Source organism: Sminthopsis crassicaudata, chromosome 5, assembly GCF_048593235.1.
Source record: "Sminthopsis crassicaudata isolate SCR6 chromosome 5, ASM4859323v1, whole genome shotgun sequence".
Taxonomy (NCBI): Eukaryota; Metazoa; Chordata; class Mammalia; order Dasyuromorphia; family Dasyuridae; genus Sminthopsis; species Sminthopsis crassicaudata.
In genome coordinates this window covers 289,400,253-289,423,980 of record NC_133621.1, presented here as the reverse complement: position 1 = coordinate 289,423,980, position 23,728 = coordinate 289,400,253, and the positions used below count along the sequence as shown (strand labels likewise).

Sequence of the window (23,728 nt, the reverse complement as noted above, 5' to 3'; positions counted from 1 at the left end):
TAATGATAATGTGCCCAAACTTCCTCATTTTGTAGAGGAGGAAAGTGAGACCTAGAAAAAAGTGAGTGCCCAAAGTAATAAAGTCCAAATTCCTACCTCTTTCCTTTGCTTCCCACATGAGAGATCCTTCTACCACACCAAAGTTACCTTCAGGTATATTTAGTGTAGAGTGAGCCATTAATAGATGTCTCAGATGTGGTGCCATTCAAATGGGGTCTACTGGAACTGTACCAAAAGAGGGAAGTGAGATCCAATGTCTTAAGGACTAAAATGAATCATTTTCACCAGAGCATGATCCAAAAGGAAACAAAAGCAAGAAAGAACAGAGAAAATCCAATCAATCAAGGAGCATTTATTAAATGCCTACTGTGTGCCAGGTACTGTGCTAAGCACAAAAAGAGACAAAAACCTGTCTCTACCCTCAATGGGCTTACAATCTAATGGGGGAGACAACATTCTAACAAATATGTAAAAAGCGAGTTATATACAAGACAGAAAAATAGTTAGCAGAGGGAAAGTGCTGGAATTAATCAAGTACATTTGGGAGAGATGGGTGACACCTGTGATTTAAATAGATTTGGAACTCCCAGTGTGAAAACTCTTTACACTTATGCTCTCAACAAGGTTTATCATTTATCCAGATCATCCTTCTCAGCATATATTGCTAGTTTACACCTTGTTTCCTCCATTAGAATAAAAATTCCTTGAGGGCTGCTTTTTTTTCCTCTGAATTTTCAGCATCTAATACAGGTGTCTGGCACAGTAGCCACTTAATAAATGCTTGTTGATTGATCTGAGAAATTGAAGTAATTTGTCTGTGGTCACCTACCTAAGGTGTGACAGAACTTGAATCCAGGAGATCTGGTTTCCTACCCTCTATACCACACTGCCTCCCATTCATATTTAGTCCGGCATGATGAGCGAATCCAGTGTCTTCCAATTTCCATCAATAACAACTAGACCGTGTTTTCTGTCTAACCAAGTAAATCCTTGCAGTATATTCTATAGAGTGCATAGTGAGGTTTTATTTTATATTATTTTATTCTTTAGTAGCTACCTTATATTCCATGCTCTACTGGAAGAATTAAAATGTAACAATGATCTCTTGGCATCTAATTATCTTATCTCAGACCTTGATAAACCAAGCCATCCTCTTAGAACTGAATTTCTGTCCAGCAAAGCATTTCTGTTGCCAAAGTATAATTTTGTTGGCAGCATCTATCACTTTCAAGCCCTGGAATCTGACCTAGGCTTGTAAATTGTGCTGTCCTGGCAAGGTTCTCGTCCTCCAGGGCATTGTATTGGTCTAAAGCAATACATCACATTGCCTCCCACTCTTTTTGTTAGCCTATTTCTCCAAAGGATCCTAAAATGATAATATTTCCGCTCCAGAAGCCCCAGTTAATCCGGCCCAAGGCCTTGCTCTCTGCACCACTGCCACGGGCTTTGGAAACATGGGCGGGAGGAGTCTTCCCCCACATATGATTGAGGCAGGCCCTCCCAAGAGAAGTGAGGTGTTAAGTCAATGGCAATCCAGTGAGGGTAAGGGAGACAAGGACAGATCCTACAGAGTCATATTGTGACAAGATGCCTAGCCCATAATTGGAGCTAAAGAAATGTTTGTTAGTTTGAATCGAGTCCATCCAGTCTTGACTTAACCATTCTGCGAGGGTCTTGGCAAACTGGTTGCAGAATCCCTTCATCTCTAAGAAAATAGGGCAGAGTTTAGGGAGTGGTCCCCCAGTTTCTAATGGAAGAATCCCTTGTTCCATAAAAGCCGTACCCAAGAGAGTGAGAAAAGGTTTAGGGAGTGGTCCCCCAGCCTCTGATTTCAGAATCCCTTGACCTCTAACAAAGACATACCCAAGAGAAAAGGGAAGGTCTGGGGAGTGTGCCCAAGATCTCAGGCAGCTTACAGCCCAGTCTGGCACAAAGTATTTCCCAATGGACACAGATAATACAGAGGAAGACAGACATATATGTGCAGAGAAAGCCACGCGGAAGTACCAGGGGATGTGAGAGTTCCCCTGCAAAAAGGCCTTGCCTAGCTCTTGTTTTCCCCGACTCATGGACGATCCATCAGTGGCTATGAGAGAGCCTAAAACAGAAATCTTGCTCATGCCTTCTTTCTTCTACTGTATGAAGACAGAGAATAAAAACTCCTAGGCTATTGGCCCCAACTTCCTTGTGCCAGCCCCACTGCTCAGCTTCTAGGACCTCTTCATTCTGATTACATATCCCTATTGCCATCATTCCCTTTTGTGGATCCTACATACCCTAAGGAAAGGATTTTAGTAAGTGGTTGTTGGACAAACAAAACCATGACTTATAAGGATCGGTAGGAAGAAATAAATTGTATTTAACCCAGCAAAGAGAAGGTCTTGTCATTCTCAAGTCTTTGAAGGACTGTTTAATGGAAGAGGGAGTAAATTTGTTCTGCTAAGCCATAGGAGGCAAAAACTGTAAGACACAGGTGGAAGATGCAGAAAAAGAAGGGTCCAAGGAAGGGAAATTTAAAATATGAGCCATTCGAGAGGTTATTTCAGAAGATGGTGTGTTCTCCTTCATTGAAAGCTTTTGGCAGAGACTATGTGCAATATTTTAGAGACTTTTATTAGTTGGGTAAGGATTAGATCTTCTGAGGTACCTTCCAAACTCCACGATTCTCTGATCCAGTCATTTAATATTCTGTAAGACAGAAACTCTGCCTTGACCTGATTGGGAAACAGGAGTAGTTGCTCTGTGGATTTGAAGGTTTATCAAGGTCTGAGATAAGATAATTAGATGCCAAGAGATCATTGTTACATTTTAATTCTTCCAGTAGATTTTGAAGGTTGGGTGAGAGAGTGTTGATTCCTAGGGGAGGAAAATATATCCTCGTCCAATTAAGAGATAGCTGCCTTGGCAAATATTCTCTCCAATTAAAAATTAACATGGGCCAAGGGTTAAATCAATATCTAAAGTTGATAGATTTTCAGGAACCAAATCACAATGCCCTTAGCTGAGTTCAGGACTCTCAATTCTTAGAAACCAATGAGGTCTTTCACTTTTCAGTTTAGAAGATGGAAGGGTGGGGCTAATGTGCAGGGAGAGACAGAGAGAAAGAGCAAAGGAAAAGAGAATGAGAGATGAAGGGAGATAATGAAGGAGGAAGAAAGGAGAGAGAAAAACAGGCAGAAGGAGCAGAGACAGACAGAAATCAAGAAGAGAGAGAAAGGGAGAGATGGGGAGAGAGGAGGGAAGAGGAAAAGGAAAGGAGGGAGGGGGAAAGAGAAGGGAGAGATACAGAGAGACAGAATCAGAGACAGATGGAGAGACAGAGACAGAGACAGAAAGAGAGAGATCAAAGTTGATCATTTAAATTCAAAGCATAGGGTCAATGAATCCTATTCAAATCCTCTTTTTTTATGCTGTTATATCTTTATATCACCTAAAATTCCCTTTGCATCACTTCTTTTCTCCTCTCCCAACCCAGACAGCCATCTATCTCTTATTAAAGTTCACTTTAATAGATGTGACCATTCAAGCCTGTGGAGATATTTTTGGATTCTTACTTTGGTATCCAGTACTCTTGTTATTCTTCCCAGCATTGCTTCATCTACAGATTAAATTTATGCCTTCATCCAAGACAGTGATGAAAAGGTTGAATAGCTTAGGGCCAACAACCAAGCCAGGGCTATACAAGGAGAGTGCCATTGATCATCCCCATTTATGTTGATTATTAAAAAGTTTTTGATGATTTCTCCTCAAAACCTAATGTGCAAATCTGACTTTCTTGTCTTGTTTTCCAAGATGGTTAGTTTAAAGCTAGAGGTTCAGGCAGAATTTATCCCATTTGGAAACTATTAATGGGCATGGATTTTTAAAATTAACACTTAGATGCTTATAAATTGAAGCCAATTTTTCGTCTTTCCAAAACTCCAGATGTTAAAGGCAATTTCATCATTGCAACAGGTCATATTTACAAAACATTTTCTCACAACAATGTTTAAGGGTCAGTAGCATAAGTCTTATTTATTCTTTTATAAAGATAGAATGAGAATTCAAGGAGACAAGTGACCAGCCCCCAGTCCCCCAGGCCGTAAGGGGTAGAGCCAACACTCCATCCCACAGAAACTTATTCTAAATCCATTTCTCTCCAAATGCAAATCCATGTCACGGGATCATACATCTGAGGCTAGAAGGTGCCTTAGAGGTGATCTAGTCCAATACTTTCATTCTGTAGATAAGGAAATGCATCAGAGGAAAAATGACATGCTGAAGAGTTAGTTACTTTTTATTGCTGAGATATTCTTAAGGAGAGGCTATTCAAATGAGTAGAGAGGGAATTTCAAAGGAATTTTAACTCAAGGCCCTTTGTCCCAAACTATACTTTCATCAATATGGCTGAAATCTAAATCTATCCAATAGCTTACACAGCATCTTAGTAAAGGTGCCCTTGCTCATCCATGATTGCTTCCTTAGCGATCGCCACAGGTGAGATCTCCATATCCCTCTTTGCTCTAGGCCAGAGGAGAGCACTTTGCTGATGATGGACTTGGGCAGAATGAGGAAAGTCAGCTAATTATTGTGGGTTTGATGATGCCAGAATTCTGCCTCCTTTCCTTGTAACTAGTGAGTTAGCTCTGAAGAGTATTGAATTACTTCACTGGCCATGAATTATTTAAAGGGAAGTGCTGTTATTATAGAAGCCAGCTGTTTAACCATTGGAATTCTGTACATTGGCCAATACTCAGGAAAAGAGCTGTACACTGGGACTAAACACTGTCTGCTCATGAAGTGCTCAAAGGATGAGTTAAAAGTGGTGATCAAATATGCTATGAAATAATCCTTGATTTATATATTAGGAGATTCCTGGAGAGCAAACTGGATAGAAAGAAAAAGAGAAGAAGGAAGGAAGGAAGGAAGGAAATAAGGGATGAAGGAAGGAAATGAGGGATGAAGGAAGGAAGTCAAGGATGAAGGAAGGGAAGTAGGGAAAGGGAGAAGAAAAGAAGGAAAAGGGAAGAAAGGAAGGAAAAGAAGGAAAGAAGAAGGGAGGAAAGAAGGAAAAGAAAGAATCCCAATGATTCAATAAATACTTGTAAGAAGTATTCTAGGGATAATTGATGTGCTTGTCTCAACAAGCTTTATTCTAAAGTGTGAGTAATCACAAAGATTTTTTTTCCAGATCCTGGATTTAAAGTTGGAAGTGATTCTTGAGATTATCCACTCTGACCTCCTTATATTTTAATGAGGAAACTGAGGTCCATCAAAAGATAATAAGGTCAAAGAATTAGAAAATTAGATCTTAGAGGTCAGATTTATCCCGTTTTATAGATAAGCAAGCTGAAGCCCAGAGAAAGTATGTCTTTTGCTCAGCTTGCAAAGGTAACAAGGGAAAGAGCTGGGGTTTGAATCCAGAAAAGACCAAATTAATAAAGGATGTTGTGCTGCCACGTTTAACTCTTTGGTTCTTGATTCTAATAGACTATGTCTTAAAACTTACTCACAAGGAACTCTCCAGATGTCCAGAAAATAATCTATAAGTTCCTCAGACCAACATTTCAAGTTTTCTATAATTTGCCTCTCATCTATCTTTCTGGCTATTTTTCATATTTCTTTTCTTTATATATTCTCAGCTTTGTCAAGGGCATCTGCTAAATGTTCCCAAACAAAATCTCCCACCTCTGAGACTTTGTGCAAGTTTGCTATTCGTTCTGGAATGAGTTCCATTCTCCACCTCCATCTCCACCTTGAACAATCTAAGCTTCCCTCCAATCACAACAGTAGTAGCATGTACACAAGGCCTTTGTAGTTTCATTCCAATTGCCAGTGCTTCTCCATGTGCATGCTGTTCCCCCTCCCCAGGAGAATGTAAGCTTTATTTTTTTTATTATTCTTGCATCCCTAACTAACAGAGAGGCAACATTGTGTAGTGGTTAGAAAGATGGCCTGTCCATCAAGGCCTATGTCCAAAATACACCTTTGATGCATGCAGGCTGTGTGACTCTGGGTAAATCAAATAACTCTTCTATATAATACACTACTTTTCTGACTCTAAGTGACTGAGAAGATACCAATCTGATTTGGATACCAAGAATATGATCACCTTATGTTTCCTAGAGCTACAATTCTCAAATTGTTTACCTGAGGCCCCCATTACGTGATTTAAAAGAACTTTCCTTTATTTGAGTTATCACTATCCAAACTTACCACATTAGAAATTAAAATGTGAAAATAAGTTTTGACCCGGTGGATCTCCTGAAAGGCTCTCAGGGATCCCTAGAGGTCCCAGAACAATACCTCTGTAGTATTCCAATTAAATCTTATAACCAGTACCTCTTGAACAGTTAGCATAATGCCTTAAACATTGTGGTTGTTGTTCCATCATTTCAGTTTATTTGATTCTTTGTGATTTTCTGGGCAAAGATATTGGAGTGGTTTGCCATTTCCTTCTTCAATGGCAAACAGATATTAAGTGACGTGGCCAAGATCACAGAGCTAAAGTTTCTGAACTCAAGTCTTCCTGACTCCAAACTCAATACCTTAACCACAGCATCATCTACCTGCCCTACCTTACACATACTAGAAGCTTAATAACTCTTTCAGAGATGGATTTATCTCCCCATTACCCTATATGGTGCTTTGCACATAGTAGGTATTTAATTGAATTTTGTTAAAAGGATCTTGAGAATATTGTACTCCAAATTCTTTATTTATCAACTGAGAACACAAATGGGAAGGGAGCAGGGAAGGGAGTAACCTAGCTACTCTGAGACCAAGTATACATAAACTCTAACTGTTCTATAATACTTCAACGCGAATACTCTTGTTATTTCTATTTGTTAACTTGTCTGTCTAGTGTTCTATAAGATAAAAAGAAAACAGGAAAAAGGAAGGGGACTTCTATAAATGTCCAAATGATTTACAGACATGAACCTTTCCCATTTTGCATCCACCATGTTTTTCTATCTGCTTAACAAATATATCTCAGGGTTGCCTAGACTAAATGTAGCTTGTCGATTGTGTAAATGAACACGTCTTCAAAAGGGGGCCAAACGATTACTAATTAAGACCTCAAAGAACACATGATGAACTGTTGGGAAAGAGATGGGGCAGTTTAGAGATGGAATAGGGCATATACCCTCAAATGTGATCAGCATGCTAGTTGATTTTGAGTGACTGTTTTAGACCATAGTGAGATGGGAGAAATTTATTCAGAAATAATGATAATGTAAGAATAAACATTACCATGAAAGTCTTAGAAAAAGAGTATAGACCCCTGTGTGTCTGAGCTGTATCAGACTTAATGAGACTAGTGCTCAAGAGAAACCTAAAACTGTTTTTATCTTAATCCTCACTTTAAAAGGCCAATAATTTTTCCCTTTTGACCTTTTTGTTGGTACTATAATAACAGAGAAGAGCATAAAAAGGGGTCCCCAAAGTCAAGACTATCCTAGATTCAATGTGATACTGCAGAAAATGGGAATGGGAAATGTATATTCATATACCCAATCATCACTTGCTGAACTCAATGTTCTCAGTCCTTACTCACTGATGAAAGACACTTTGTAACATGATTGAGGAGAAGGAAGAGATACATGACTGATCTTGGTGCAGTCTTCTTGGCTTCCTTTGATTTGAATCTAAAGATAAAAAGAAACATTTAGGACAAAGAAGGAGGGTAACTTTGGGTGAGTTTGCCAATTTGTAGCCACTGTTTGACTATGTACACACAGAGTCTGGGAAGAAGTTTCCGTTTTCTCAGTGTGAGGAAATCCTGATGTGGGAACTCTCTCTATCAAAGATGTTCACATGTCTCATGCTTCCCAGAACTGCTGATTTAGAGCTGGAAAAGAAACCATCCAGAGGTCACCTGGTCCAACTTCCTCATCAAATGGATGGGGAAATGGAGACCTACAGAAATTAAGTTAATTGTCCACAGATAAGAAAGAACAAAATCAGAATTTGAATCCTGATGACAAACCAGCATTCTATCCATCCCACCGTACTCCCTTGTTAACAGGATGTCTGTAGACTAAACTAAAATGCTGTTGATACCAATACCTATGAGCTAAGAACCCAACAGTATAATTAATTTCATTTTTAAATAGACAAAGAAGCAATGGAATTGAGATTTATTAACATTTAAGTTTTAGCTTTGGGGATAACTTTTGGTATGTTTAGTTTTCTGGGGGAAACAATATAGAGATAAAGGAAAAAAAGAAAGGGAGAAGACAGGAAAGGAGAGAGAAAGTGGGAGGAGAGGGAAAGGGAGGGGAATGAGGGGGAAGGGAAAGAAAGGGAAGTGAAAGGAGGAGAAAAGAGGTGGGGAAGGGAGAGTGAAGAAGAGGCAAGAGAGGGAAAAGTGGAGATAGGAGGAAAGTCAAAGAAAGGAGAATCATTTGAGGTAATCTCATTTTCTGTACATATGTAGCACATTATTTTGAAAACCCACATTATGATATACGCTAAACCACTACCCCCTAGGAAGGGAGCAGAAACCAGAGATGCTGTAAATTAAGATACAACATGGCGCCAGGGAAAGAATTCTCTCCAGGAAAGAGAGCATGGTCTAGATCATGATCTCAGAGAGTGATATTATGGCAAATTTAGTCAGACTTGACCCATGAGGTAACCAAATCCAAGGAGCTAAATAGGGCCCATGAATTCAGAGATCCTACCAGGAGGTCAAAGTTATGAATCAAAAAGAGTATGTTGCAGAGGGAAGTCCATCTCTTGCATAAACTTGTATGTGTATGCATTGTCTCCCTCCCTCATTAGACTGTAAGTTCTTTAAGGACAAGGTCGATTTTTGCTTTTTCTTTCTAGCCCCAGAACTTAGCACAAAGTCTGGTATGTAAAAATAGTGTGTATTTTTAAAATGTTTTTTGATCAGATGAATGAATGAATCAGTAAATATGGTTGTGATTCATCTTTCCCCAGGGTGATCCTTCCTTTAAGCTCCTATTCAGGACCCCCCTAACAACTGACAAGTAAGAGCTCCATCCCACTGTCTGGGGGAAGGGATTCCCCAAGATTGTCCCATACAATTTCACTAGTTAAGTCAGTGGTGGCAGTCGTAGGAGCCATGCCCTGTCCTCTCAGCCCTACTGGCATTTGCTGTGAAGGGTCAGAAGATTCAAGGAAGTAAGATCTACTGCACTTTCCTGCCACAGGCCTCTCTTTCCAGATGTGTGTGTGTGTGTGTGTGTGTGTGTGTGTGTGTGTGTGTGTGTGTGAGAGAGAGAGAGAGAGAGAGAGAGAGAGAGGAGAGACACAGAGAGACACACAGAGAGAGAGAGAGATCAGCTCATACTGATTAATGTAGCTCTCCAAAAAGGATCATGGTCTCCAAGCCAGAGATGGAAGAGAGCTCGGAGGCCTTCCAGACCAAGCCCTTTATTTTACATATAAAAAAATGAGGTCTAAAGAATTACCCCAAGAACACACGGGTAATACATTGCATAGACAGAACTGCCACCCACATCACATACTCTAAATTCAAATCTTTTCATCTTCACCATCAGTGGGATGGATAGTCAGAGTAAGAGGGAATCTCAGCAACCTATTCATCCACTCCAAATGAAAATAAATCCCTTATGTCATCTATCAATCAATCACTATTAAGTGCCTACTAAATGCCAAGTTCTGAAAAAAAAAAAAAAAAAAGCAAAAAAATCCCTTCCCTCAAGGACCTTACATTCTTTTGAAGGACTATAAAATTCACAAAAATGGGTTCTTGTGGGACAGCACTTCTTGGGGGTCTCAATAGCCTCAAATAGCTTTTAAACTTTGATACTTAAAATAGCTATTACATAGACGTATGAAGACTTTTAAAATATCTATTAAATGGTTGCATGTAGACTTTGGGGACAGCATATAAAAGTATACACATAATAAAGCCAGGTAATTTGTAGAGGTATTCAAAGAAAGCAACTGGGGAATCAGTAAAGGCTTTTTTTTTTCTATGAAGAGGCATTTTAGTAAGCAGTTATTATGTGCTGAATACTGGGAATAAAAGAAAAGGCATAGTCCCTCCCTTCAAGAAGCCTACAGTCTAAGAGAGACAACATAAACACAAAGGAATATACATAAGATATGTTCAGAATAGATGGAGGGAAACCTGAGCTGGGAAGGCAGAGGCATGCTGGGAAGGGCTCTGTGGAGAAGGCAGTACTCAAATTGAGTTTTAAAGGAAACAAAAGAATCAAAGAGCCAGAGATGAGGAGGAAGTGCATTCCAAGCATGAGGGAGAAGGAACAGAGATGATAGATGCAGTGTCCAGTGTCGTTGAGGGTCAGCAAGGAGGTCAGGCTAGCAGGACCACAGAGTGTGGGGAAGGGAAATTACATGTATCAATTTTCACTCTCCAGCCTTTGTTCCAAGAGAGCCATTCCAGAGGAACCCCCTGCCTCCCAAAAAAGCCCTTTTCATTTTTTGGACAGCTCCAATCACCAGGTGCATTTTTTTTCCCCCTATAATTAGCCCAACACCCACAATGATGGAAGTGGTCTGAGGAAGCTGACTTATTTGGCTAAGTAAAGACACTGAGCCTGCTATTTCATTGAAAGTGGGAGGAAGCTACCTCTTTGGATGCAATCTGGCCACTGAGGCAGGGTTCAATATATGCCAGAAGCGGGACTCAAACCCAGTTCTTCCTGACCCTAAGGTCATCTCTCTATCCACTATGTGGATAAAGCAATGGGCGAGGAGTCAAGAAAACCTGACTTGAAATCCAGCCTTAGATACTTACTAGCTGTGAGATCCTGGCTGAGTCACTTAACCTCATCTGCAAAATGGGGATAATGATAGCCCCTCCCTCCCAGAATTGTTGTAGCATCAAATGAAATAATACTTGTAAAATACTTATTTAGCACAGTGTCTGGAACATAAAGAGTGCTATCTAAATGTTAACTTGCTATCGTGGCTAAGTATAGAAATGAGAGATTTTCAAATGGCTGGTTATAAGGGACAGCACTAGAGGAAATGCCCCACAAAGGTATTTTTGTCGATGTTGTGTCTAATAATAGAGATGTGTCAACTTTGCCAGCGTGAAGGATAGAAAGGGGTCGTTTAAAAGCAGGTATAACTAGGATTATCTCTTCTGAAAATCAGTCATTAACTGCAGAGGCTGAGATTGAGGGACCATTTGAGAAAGCAATTTCTTTTGAGACAGAAGCTTCAGCATTTTGTTCCACAGCCTTTGCATTGGGTTTCCTGTTTTAGTCTACAGTGGTGGCAAGTCTTATTTGTGTTCGCTCTGGAGGGGTGAAAAGAGATGAGCCGGGAACCCAAATGTGGAATCTAGACCTTCCATCTAAATGACTTCCTCCCAACCACTGAGAAGAGGTTTATAGTGGTCCTTTAAGGCAAATAGTATGAATTAGAACTTGAGTCTAAACCAGCGGGGTCTCCAAAATCATTAAATTAGAAGAGATTCAAACTCATCCCACATATCCGTTCCCAACTTGAAGTGAATAGTTGTTTGGTTGATTGAAAATGAAGGACACTAACAATCAACCAAAGTGGATCAAAATGACTCACTAGGTCAGAGTTGAGTTTACATTGTCCATCTGTGACTGATCAGACCAATATGAGCTTAAAATGCTTTGCCACAGGTCGGGCACAAATAGTCCCTATGGGGCACCAGAAGGACCAAGTTCAAATCTTGCCTCAGACAGTTAAGACATCCTAGCTGTGTGACCCTGGGCCTCAGCAAAAAAAAAAAAAAAAAAAATAGTCTCTGTGAATATTTGTGGTGCTTCTCTAACTTTGCACATCTCCCATTTCTTCTGAACTAAATCAATTGTGTTTGTAACTCAAGGTGATAGGGAGTAATAATAGATCATAGATTTGGAAAGGGATTGTTTTTAGAAATCACTTGAGTCATTTTACAAAAGAAAAAGGGAAACCTAAATTCATGGAGCACAATGTCTCCCATGTCATACAATCAATTCCAAAGTCCTTAAGAGACACCTTATCATTTTTTTCTGACCATTCTTATCCATGGGTCCAAGCCTTACGTTGTCCTGAAACTGTGTGATTGTGGGAGAGTCACAACTTCATTGAGCTTCTGTGTCCTCAGTTATAAAACTTTTCTAAGGCCATTAGGAAGAGATAATAACCACAGATGAGAGTTAGTGATTTCCTCTACTGGCAGGAAGCTCAGGTATATATGCCAGCACTGAAGAAAAAAAAAAAATGCTGCCTCTTCCATTCCCCCTTCAGTGCCCAGTTCTGCCATGTGTGTGACTGTGTGCCCTTGAGCCAGTCCTTGCCACTTTCTGGACCTTGATTTCCCCAGATGAAAAACAAAGGGAGCAAACTAGATAGATATTAATTAAGATCATTTCCAGCACTAAATCAATGATCCTAAAGAAAATGCCTCCACAGCAATGGCCAAGCTAGAAAGCCTCTGGGTCCCACCCTGTATTACCAGATCTCTCTTGATTAAAACAAACTCCTTGTCACATCTTATAAAGAGTGTTTATTTCCACAGCCCTCCAGTCCCCAGCAATTTGTGCCCTTTATGCATTCTAGGGCAGTGGGAGAGAAAAACTTCCTGTATTCTCTTCCACGTTTTCATCTTTTCTGAAAGGAAACCAGAGTTTAGCATCTATTCTTGGCGGGCTGACTCCTCTGGCCTCCCAAAATGTCCAGTAACTTAGCAAAGAAAAAAAAAAAAAAAAAAGCCTATGGATGTCCTCTGTGAATTGCCGAGGATCACGTGAGCTTGTTTTCCCCTCTCCTCCAATTTACGGTCTCTGGAAAAGATTATAAAACAAAACAAAACAAAAAACATTGTTTATAGAACTCAGGGGGCCAGTTGATTCTCAGCTGAGGGTAAAGCCGCCTGCTAAAGCAAGGAGACAGAGTGGATGTAACACCAGCAAAGAAAACCACAGAGACAGAGAGGAGGGCCAGCTTCTCTGTCCCTCCCTGACAGACATTAGAGTGGGGGCCACCTCCTAGATCTGCTCCCAGAGAGGAAAGCAGTATCACTCTCCCAGGGATACCACAAACAGTCATGAGGAATTATAATTTCCCAGCTGCCCTGAGCCCTGTGGCCAACCTGTCCGGTCTCTCATTTTATCAGTGGGAAATATTTTGGTTCTAGAGTTGGAGGAGCCAATCAGCCCTCTGAGTGAAGGGGCAGGTGGTCATGGGAAGCGAGTAAAAGGGTCTAGTTGGGCTTAAATATGGAAAAAGGCTTCATGAATGTCTTAACTTCCCCACTGAGGGAAGGGGGAAACTATCACTGAACTCAAGGTGATGGGGAATAATAATGGATCATAGATTTGGAAAGGGATTGTTTTTGGAGGCCATTGAGTCATTTTACAAAAGAAAAAAGGGAAACCTAAAGAAATTACCTAACTTGCCCAATTTCCTACCAATAGTAAATGGCCACAATGGCATTTGAAACTGGATTCTAAAGCCAGTATTCTGTTCAGTGTAATGTGTTGTAGGAAGGCCTGGAGAGAATCCTGCCTCTGACACATAATAGCTGTAGAATGGTGAACACATCACTGAATTTCTCAGTACTTCCCGGCAAATCTCTAAAACAGAGAAGCTGCTGATGTGTTTCAGTGAAGAGCATTTCCATACTGGGACATCTAACATCTATAAAATTTTAGAGCATGTTTTGTTTTAAAGGATCTTATTATGAATTCCTATGTATAATGGATTTTCCCCCCCTGTGGCCATTGGGGTTAAATGACTTGCCCAAGGTCACACAGCTAGGAAGTGTTAAGTTGTCTGAGATCAGATTTGAACTCAAGTCCTCCTGACTTCAGGGCTGGTGCTCTATCCACTGCACTACCTAACTGCCCCCATGATGGATGTTGAATATCTCTACCTTGACACTCAGCACAAGGCCATATCCAGTCAATGTCAGTCAAATGAATCAATGTCAAATAAATCTGTTGATTCTCATCCCTAGTTTAAATGTAGGATAACTACTCTTTTTAATTAAATTTTCTATGTAAAAATAGGAATTAAGGCTGAAAACATTTAAGTTTGTCTCAAAAGAAAAAAAAATAGTCTGACTTTCACTCCTGCCTCAGATACTCACCAGTAGTATGACTCTAGTCAAGGCACCCTTCAGCCTTAGTTTCCCCATCTGTAAAATGGGGTTAATAATGGCACTGACCTCACTGTTATAAGGGTAAAATGAGATAATGCAAGCAAGGTGCCTTTCAGACCTTAAGATGCTATAGAAGTGTTTGACATTATTATTTTTTTTTAATTTTAAGCAGAAACATGTTCTGTTCTAAGGCTACATCATTCTTCTCTTTGTCTTATCTAGGCAAGCCCACTGGGTATGGCTCTAGCAGTCGGCGTTTACACCACACAGGGATCGTGGATGAATGCTGCTTCCGGAGCTGTGATCTGAGACGGCTAGAGATGTACTGTGCGCCAATTAAGCCAGCCAAGTCAGCCCGCTCGGTGCGTGCCCAACGCCACACCGATATGCCCAAAGCCCAAAAGGTAGGTTAGGATGAGAGGAAGCCTGCTTTCCCTAGCATAGAACACAGAGGCCTTTACAGGCCCGCTTCAGCCAAGGGTGCCATGTCATACCTAGTGGAACAATTCAGAAACACCTCCCCCTCCCACCTCATCAGGGGCCCTTAATTCCTCAGGTGTTCGTCAGTCCTGTTAGTTTTAGGCTTACTTAATTCTCTACCTTGTCTCCTAATCAGTCAGTCAAGAAATTCTTTAAGCATTTTCTCTGGGCCAGGGATATCTTCTTAACAAAGTACCTTTTAAGAATCATCATGATTATAACAATCATTAATTATAGAGGATGCTTAAACAAGTGTCTTATCTCCTCCGTGAAAATAATAAGTATTCAATAATAATGTTAATTAAATCTTTATAATGATTGATTAATAATTATCAAGAATGTATCTTATTTCTTCTAGGAAATTAATTACTATTAATTAATAATGTTAATTATTAACTCAGTGCCAGGTATTTTTTAATAATCTCTCTTTTTAAAAAGCATTACTTTCATTCATTAATCATTATTAAATATGGAAAAGTTAAATAAGTATTTTCTCCTCCAGAAAATGATTAGTTAATAATATTAATTATCAATGGTATGCCCAGTACTTTTAGCCTTGTACCTTTTTAAAAGTTGTAATTATTAATTAATCATTCTTAATTAAGGAAAATGGACAAATTGATACTCAGGAAAAGTATTATTAATGACATTAATTAATTATTGACTGACTATGTTCCCAGGACAATTTTTAAACTGTGTGCCTTTTCAAAATTATTATAAATATTAATTATAGATAATGGTTTAGTGGTAGCTACATGGCATAGTGGATAGAACACCACTGTCCCTGGAGTCGGGAGGAGCCAAGTTCAAATCCAGCCTCAGATACTAGTTATCTGACCCTAGGCAAGTCACTTAACCCTGAATGCCTCAAAAGAGAGAGAGAGAGAGAGAGAGAGAGAGAGAGAGAGAGAGAGAGAGAGAGAGAGAGAGAGAGAGAGAGAGAGAGAGAGAGAGAGAAAGAGAGAGAGAGAGAGAGAGAGAGAGAGAGAGAAATAAAGAAAAGGGGAAAATATTGATTTAACAAGTATCTTACTCCCCTATGAAGATTATTTTTTATTTATCTATAATGTATTAGGCACATCTTTTCAATCAGTCCCCATTTTAATCACTGGCTAATTTTTTTCATGATTTTAATTTCAAAGACTATTAGTTATAAGAGTAGAGCTTGAACCTATGGCTTCATTTATGTAGGGAACTCCCAGGTGAGGAATCTTTCTCCTTTGAGAGTTATAGTAGCAGAGTTGCCTAGAGCAGAGATGTGAAATCTGCAGTCCACTTAACTCCAGCCCTCCAGAAGGGCAGGAACCAAATTAAAATGTCAAATGTTAAAATATTTGTTTAAAATGCAATAGAACATAAATAATGTTAATTTGTGATTTTCAAAATTAATATGCGGCCCACAGGCATCCTTATGTAAGATTTAATGGCCTTGTTTGTATTCAAATTTAACACCAATGGCCTAGAATACTAGGAGACTAAGTGACTTGACCAGGATCACATAACCTGTCTATGTTAGAGGCAAAACTTGACCCTAGGTCTTCCTGACTCCAAGATCAGCAGTCTACCCATTCTGCCATCTTGCCTCTCTCATTCAGAGATGCCAGATTCAAATTTCTACTTTGCTTAAAGGAAATGCTGCCATGATAGATCCATGGAAGGATTTTCTTTCTGGGACATTGTCTGTGAGCAAGTCTTATGGGGGTGAATCTTGGATGAAAACAATGTGATATAATTTGAATCGTCTTTTAAATTTGGGGCTAAGATGTGTGGAAGGGTAGGAGGGATACAATGGATCTATATCCCTCAGCTCTTTCCCTAAGAAGGTGGTGGGGGGAGAAGAAAAGGGCTAGGAGAAATTGAAGTCAAGGGATATCTTTTGGCTCTCCTCAACGGAATCAATTTGGATCTCCTCAAGATCTTTTGGATCTTGTTTTTTTTAAAAATAGCCAATTTGTGTGTTAACTAATAGTTTCATTTTGCAAAAGCTTCAAGATAAGCTCAAATATAGATTCTCACTGTGACATGTATGACTGGTCCTTGGCTGCCATATGTAAAGTTCCCAGCATTCAAAGCCCAAAGAGAGAGTTAGGAATTCAAGGGTGCCCAAATGAGTTCTAAATAGGATTCCCTCCCCTCTGCTCTTATGTAAGTGTCTTGTCCAGCTTGCATAGAGGGAAAGTGTCATATTACAAGTTGCATTGAGAGGATACTTTCTACTGCTTTCTGGAACTTGGGATCAAGTTATCAAGAGGTATTCACTACATGAATATGGTTGTGAATTTTTCCAAAGGAGAATAAGGGAGTATCTATTTCCTTTCCCTTCTAATCTCAGTTTTCCCAATGCTTTACAATGTAAATAGGAGAATCAAATGGAACACAATCTGACAGGGGGCGAGGGGAGGGGGAGAATCATAATTGTGTTAGGACCACAAACTCCAGAATTCAGGTGCTGAATTAGAGAATAAAGGGATAGATAGGAAATAACGTTTTGGGGTTTTTTTTGGTTTTACTTCCCTATGTTGGGACTACAAGCAATTACATAACTCAGTCCCTACACTCAGTCTTTCCCAACCTATGAAGCTCAGTGACCCTAGGCTGGCACAGAAGCACTATCATCGAGAACACCACAGGAACCACCTGTTCTGAATGAAATTATTTTTGTGATATTTGCAGTATCAGCCCCCATCCACCAACAAGAGAACGAAGGCTGAGAGGAGGAGGAAAGGTGGGCCAGAGAAACACCCAGGAGGGGAGCAGAATAAGGGGAAAGAAGAGAGACAGCAGAGCAGAGGAAAGAAGAAAAAGCAGAGGAGGGAGACTGCAGATAGAAATACTGAACGCAGAGGAAAAAACAGGAAAATGGAGAGAAGGAATAAACAGACAGAGGCAAGGACTATGAGAAAGTAACAAAATCAGGAAACATAGAAAAAAGAAGAAAAATATTGTGACAATAGATGGCACATATAATGAAATGAGAAAAAAGGAAACCTTGGGTAGGACAAGACATGGAAAAAACCAAGTATTTGGAGAGAAGGGAAATGTGTCAGAGCAAGTCCAATGGCAGATACAAGAAGGAAAAAGACTAGAAATAGAAAAATGAGGCAGATGAAGCAGAACTATAATAATGGCTGAAGGATGACAGGAACTAAAAGGAAGGGTTGGTTTTTTAAAACCACTTTTAGGAACACTTCCAAAGTTGCTTCCATTATTGCATGTGCACTCAAAAGCTGAGTTAAAAATTAGCGAGCATTTGAACAGAACTGTCTATGAACACTCACAGTTCCCTTTTCCCACATGGTTCATTTCCCAATTCTGTTCAGGGTCAAACTCCCCCAGAGGGCAATGGGAACAGTTTAGAGAATCATGGGATCTCAGGATTGGAAAAGCTTCAAAAGATCATCTTGTCCCCTGTTAAGACAGAACTTGGTCCATTGACCAATGAGGTAGCCTGCCTCTTCTGAGCTGTAAAATAGGGTGTGGAAGTATAAAATTAGTGGGTAAGCAATATCCTGGGCCTTTGGGCCCTATCTTTTTTAATTACACAGCACATGCATATATACACACATATATGCATACACACATAGATACACACACAAGAATAAAATGTCTTAAATCCTGGAAGATTTTATTCCATGAAAGAGAGGGAGTTCTAAGTTGCATCTGCTCTGGAGAGTACAATGAGAAATTTATATCAAGCCTTCATTAAAAATCCAAAAACAAAACTGAGAGGCAGCAGAGCATAATAGAGAGAAAGTTGACTTGAAATCAGGAAAATTGAATGCAAATTCTGCCTTTGACACATACTGTCTAAGTGACCCTGGACAAGTCACATAACATTTCTCAGTATTTTAGTCAACTCTCTAAGATTATAACTTGGAGAGGAAGTGATAATGTGCATTGGTAGAAAAAGTTTCCTCTTCCTGAAGTTCCTAACACCAGTGAAATCTCAGATCTAGCCCCTATCCCTCTCCCTAGCCTCCAAAGCACCAAAACATTATTATAGGAATTATAATTATTATAGGAAAGTAGCATGGCAAAATAAGAGGAGAATTCAGAGTCAGATAACTAAGTTCAAGTCTTAATTCTGCCACTATCTCTATGATCTTGGGCAAGTAACTTCAAGAAAAATCCAAGATGTCCTCTTCCGTGTTCTGCTTCAGAAAACCCCTTAACAATCCCCTGTGATTCATTGAAGACCCAGGATTCCTTGAATGGGGATGCAAAGATGCCCAGACATAACCAAGGAAAGGAAATGAATGAAAGAATTGGGTGAAAACAATCAATCCCCACAGCTGCCATTAAAACAGATTTTTGTCCTATACCTCTCAAAGGAGATGAAGGCAAGTCAAGGGATGACTTTATAATCAGAAGACACTCCAGTTCCCTCTTCGCTTGCCCCTGGCACCTATACGCCTTTGAGGAAACCCAGGCAATTACAAAGTCCAGTCCCTACATTCGGGTCTTCTGGTCATTTTAATATCACTGGATGGAACTATTTATTGCCTTGAAGAGTTCCTGTAATTAAAGAAAGCCATTCGGGATCTCCTTTGAATAGAATGCAACTGGTTTGTTCCCAATCCCAAGATTCCCTAAAATGCCTGGCATCTGTTCTCCATTCTCTTCCCTGGCTACTGATTTAATGCCAAAGTCAACTCAGAGCTCAAACGCGATGATGAAGGCATTGAGTAAAGGACTACAAAGCAATCCACTTAGCCATCACCTGAAACTTGAGTCAAAAGAACACTGGATTTGGAATCAGTACCTGGGTTCAAACCCATACTCTGCTACTTCCTAGCTACAACACCTGCCCTTCTCTGAGCTTCAGTTTCTTTCTGCACCTGTAAAAAAGAGGGAATTGGAATAGCTGACCTCTGAGCACTCTTCTAGCTCTAAGATCCAAAATCATGATTCTCTGATCTTAAATCATGATTTTATGATTCTATAGTATTGAATCATGATTCCATGATCTATAAATCATGATTAGGATGAGGTCCTAAATCATCTCATTTCTCTGTATCTCCTTATGAGATGATTGGTCCTTTCCAACTTTAAAGCTATGATTCTATGACCTTGTAAATTTTCAAGGAGGCACCCAGTGCAAAGAGCACTGGTTTTGGAGTCAAAGGACTTGGATTCAAATTCTCTCTCTGACACCACTTGTGTGGCGTTAGCCAAGTCACTTGACTCCTCTTTACCTTCATTTCTTCATCAGTAAAAAGAAGATTTGGACTAGATAGCTTCAGAGTTGACTTTCAACTCTAAGTTTAGGATCATCCCCTTCCTATCCCTAACTTTCACTCAATAGAAATGCAATGATAATCTGTTCCCCATTTGTAGGGCAGTATGGTACAATAGAGAGAGTGTTGACTTATGAGGCAGAAGACCTGGGTTCAAATCCTGGCTCTGCTGCATAGTGTATGTATGATCTTAGACAAGTCACATAATTTCTTTTAGTCCCACTTCCTTGTCTGTAAAATGGAGGTCTGGAGGATTCTTAGTTTCTGTGTCATAGACCCTTTTAGTGGTCTGCTCAAAGCTATGGACACATTCTTAGAGTAATGTTTTCAATTTGTTATTGTTTTTTAGTTGTTTTGATTATGTCCAACTCTAGAGTTTTCTTGGCAAAGATACTGGTTTGGTTTGCCAGTTCCTTCTACAATTCATTTTACACATGAGGAAATTAAGGCGTACAGAGTAAAGTGATTTGCTGGGGGTCACACAGCTAATTAAGTTTCTAAGACCAGATCTGAACTCAGGAATTTGAGTTCCTTTCTGATTCCAAGCCCATCACTTTTATCTACTGTGCCCCCTAGGTGTCATCTTTACAATACATGAAAATAAACCCACAGGATTTCAAAGGAAATTAATTTTATTGAAATATATTAAATATCAAAATATATTAAATATTGAAATATATTAAAATAGTCAATGGACACCCGTCCCCAGGTTAAGAATCCTGGACTAAATGCTCTTTAAAATCCTTTCCAGCACTAAATTTGTGGTTTATGATGTCATGATTTATGACTATCAACCATTAAAATATTGGTTCTGAGGGTGAAAAGAACACTATGTCTCAAATCAGAAGCCCTGAATTCAAATCCCAGCTCTCACATTTCCTATGTAAGCTTGGGAAAGTCATTTATCTTCAGTTCTCTCATCTGCAAAATGAAGACGAGTATTCAAGATAGCATCTAAGTTTCTTTATGGTCATAAATCTATGATCCTAGAAATCAAAAAGGAATGAGAGCAAATACCTTTGTAGCAAAAGTCCTTGTGAGTTCAAGAAATCTTTTCAGATCGAGGGGAAAAAAATACAAAAACCTAACTTTCCATGGTCAGCTTGAGTAATCCCAGAATGCATAGCCAAAATGCTCAGCACTTTGACCAATGAATAATATGTATTAAAGCAAAGCACCTCTTCATGCTAGACACTGAGTAGCATACCAAAATAAAAAAGACATTCTCTGTCCTCATTAAGTTTTGGAATAGTTCCTCTTGTTCCCTCTTCTCAGAACAAAGACTTAGGGTTAAGAATCCAGTGTTACCCATTCCAATATAAAGGCACAAATAGATAAATAGAGAGGAAGATCTGGAAAATCATGGACCAAAAAAAAAATAATACAAGCAAAATATAATGACTCCTTTCCCTCTCTATTAAAATGATAGCAAAGTTAAGGAGAGGATTTTGGGTCAAGCACATCCATCCCCTGTTCTCATAACTACTTGGCTTTTTGATTTCTTACCCATTTTCAGAAAAAAAAGGGGGGGTAGCCTGGCCAGTAACTGCCTCAAGTAAATATTAGACAGCAGGTGCAGTTCAACTAGAATACCTACACACAGAGAACTATGAAAATAAAAATAAAAATGTTCTGCTGAAGTCTATAGGTCACCATGGACTTTAAAAAGAAATTGTTAGCCTACATTTCAAAAGTCATTGAAAAATCAATGTATATACTTCCAAAAAATAATGGCTGGGCATCAAATGGGTTTCAGATATTGTAGTAGGCCCCAGAATTGGGAGTGGGATGGAGATTAAGAAAAAATGGATTAATGGATAGAGGGCTATTCTCAGAGAAAGAAAGACCTGAATTTGAGTCCTCTCTCTGACACAAATTGAGTGTATGACCTTAGGTAAATCACTTCCACACTTTAAGATCTGAAGGGGTTGGACTAGATGACCTTTAGGTTCTAACCATTTATGATTCAATGATCCCATGACCTCTGTAGAACTCAGTTTTCTCATCTGCAAAGTTAGAGGATTAGACTAAATAATCTCTAAATTTCCTAGTAAATCAACCTAAAATCCTCTGATTCTATAAACGTATGACCTCATAGTTTTCAATTTTCTTATTTCCAAAGTGATAGGTTTGACTCCACCAGACTATCTTCACTTGGGATACTTGAGCTTACTTTTTAATATTTCAGTAATGATTTTCAAATCCTATTTTTTGTTATTTTATGCTTTTAAAAATATGATTTTTGGAAAGGCTCCATAGACTTTGCTTGATTGGCTTGCCAGAGGGGTGCAGGACACATGAAATGTGAAGAACCCCATATCTGGGCAATCGTCCAGTCTCTAGGTCTGTGATTCAATGATGTTTTCACCCTATGATCTCACAGATCCTCAATTTCCCTATCTGTAAAAGGAGTAGACAAGATGACCTCTGAGGTCCCTGCCCCCTCTAAACCCATGTGATGCATGAGCCATTCAGTTTTAGACTGAGCTCTCAGAGAAATGACCATTTCTCATATCTCTTAAAATCTCATCTAATCTGTGTTTTCGTTGTTCTCGGAATGGGACAATGGATCCAAATTGTGGTGGCTGGAGAAAATTTGGTTAGAGCAGTCTCCAGTTCTTACAAATTTTATGAGGAAAAGACCAAAATAAATAGACATATGGGATATTTCCGGGCTTCCCACTGCTTCTGGGACTTCATTCTCCATAGGCTACCAATCAGTGCCTTTCCCAAATGTTCAACCTCCTTTCTAACTGATTGAAAACAAACAAAATTACCTCCTCCCTCCAATGAGTGCACCATTAGGATGTAAGCATGAAAAAAAAAAAAAAAAAAAAAAAAAAACAACAGAGAGAGATAATAGAAAATAAGAACCGGATTTGTAATTTCATTACAGGTATAGGGAACTCCCAGGTGAGGAAACTCTCTACCAAGGCAGATTGGCAATTTATAGCCTTAGAGAGTTGTGTAGAACTCTGAGAGAAGAAGAGATTTGTCCAGGGTCAAAAAGCCAGCCTGCATTCAAGAAATATCCTTCCCCTAAATAACTTCCTTTCTTGTCCCTCCCTTATTAATTTCAAGCTAATAGATTATAATAGCTAACATTTATATAGCACTTATTACATGCCAGGCATTTTGCTAAGCACTTTCATAATTATCTCATTTGTTCCACAACAGCCCTAGAAGATAGGAGCTTTTATCATTCCCCATTTTACAGATGGGGAAACGGAGGCAGAGGTTCAAGTGACTTGCTTAGACACACATAACTAGTTAAATATCTGAACTCAGGTCTTCTTGACTCCAGGTCCAGCACTCAATCCACCACACCACCTACTTGCTATAAATAACAGCTAACACTTATATAGTGCTTATTATGTGCCAGACACTTTGTTAAGTACTTAATTAGTACTTGAATTCTAATTTTTATTTTATTCATTATTACAACAACCTAGAAGGTAGGTACTATTATTATCACCATTTCGCAGATGAGGAAACTGAGGCAAACTTGCCCAAAATTACACAGCTAATAAATATCTGAGACTAGATTTTAATTTAGGCACTGACTCTGTCCACTGTACCACCTAGCTTCTTCGAGGACACAAATTTGGCAGTCTTCCTATTAATTCAATAAGTACCCACTAGGGAATGAAAGATTAGTAGTTGGAATGACTTTGTGAAGAGGGAAAGTTTTCTTAGGTTAGACTGATGAGATAAAGCTTATTGATATCCAATCTCAGAATAGAGATCATTCAATCAACAAGCATTTATTAAGCATTTTCATTATTTACCACTAGGCTAAAGATACAAAGAAAAATCACAAATAGTCTGAGATGGCCTACTGGATCTAACGTGGACACCTGTGGTAATTGGGGAAAGATTTATTGTTTTTGGATGCTGCAGAAATTCCCCTTTATAAGGCTTGGAATTTCCACTTTAGAATTCC

At 39.3% G+C, this 23,728-nt stretch overlaps 1 protein-coding gene across 4 annotated transcripts in view; it reads left to right on the top strand.

Moving 5' to 3' along the window:
- The window catches only part of IGF1 (insulin like growth factor 1), a 105,592-nt gene that overhangs the window by 66,856 nt on the left and 15,008 nt on the right, over window positions 1-23,728 (top strand). The window contains exons 3-4 of one of the 4 annotated variants that reach the window (XM_074271409.1): window positions 14,291-14,472; window positions 17,222-17,273. In XM_074271409.1, coding sequence (XP_074127510.1) covers window positions 14,291-14,472; window positions 17,222-17,273 — 234 coding nt within the window. Of the gene's footprint in view, window positions 1-14,290; window positions 14,473-17,221; window positions 17,435-23,728 lie in introns of all 4 variants that reach the window. The other 3 variants (XM_074271410.1, XM_074271408.1, XM_074271411.1) reach the window with 3 other exon arrangements.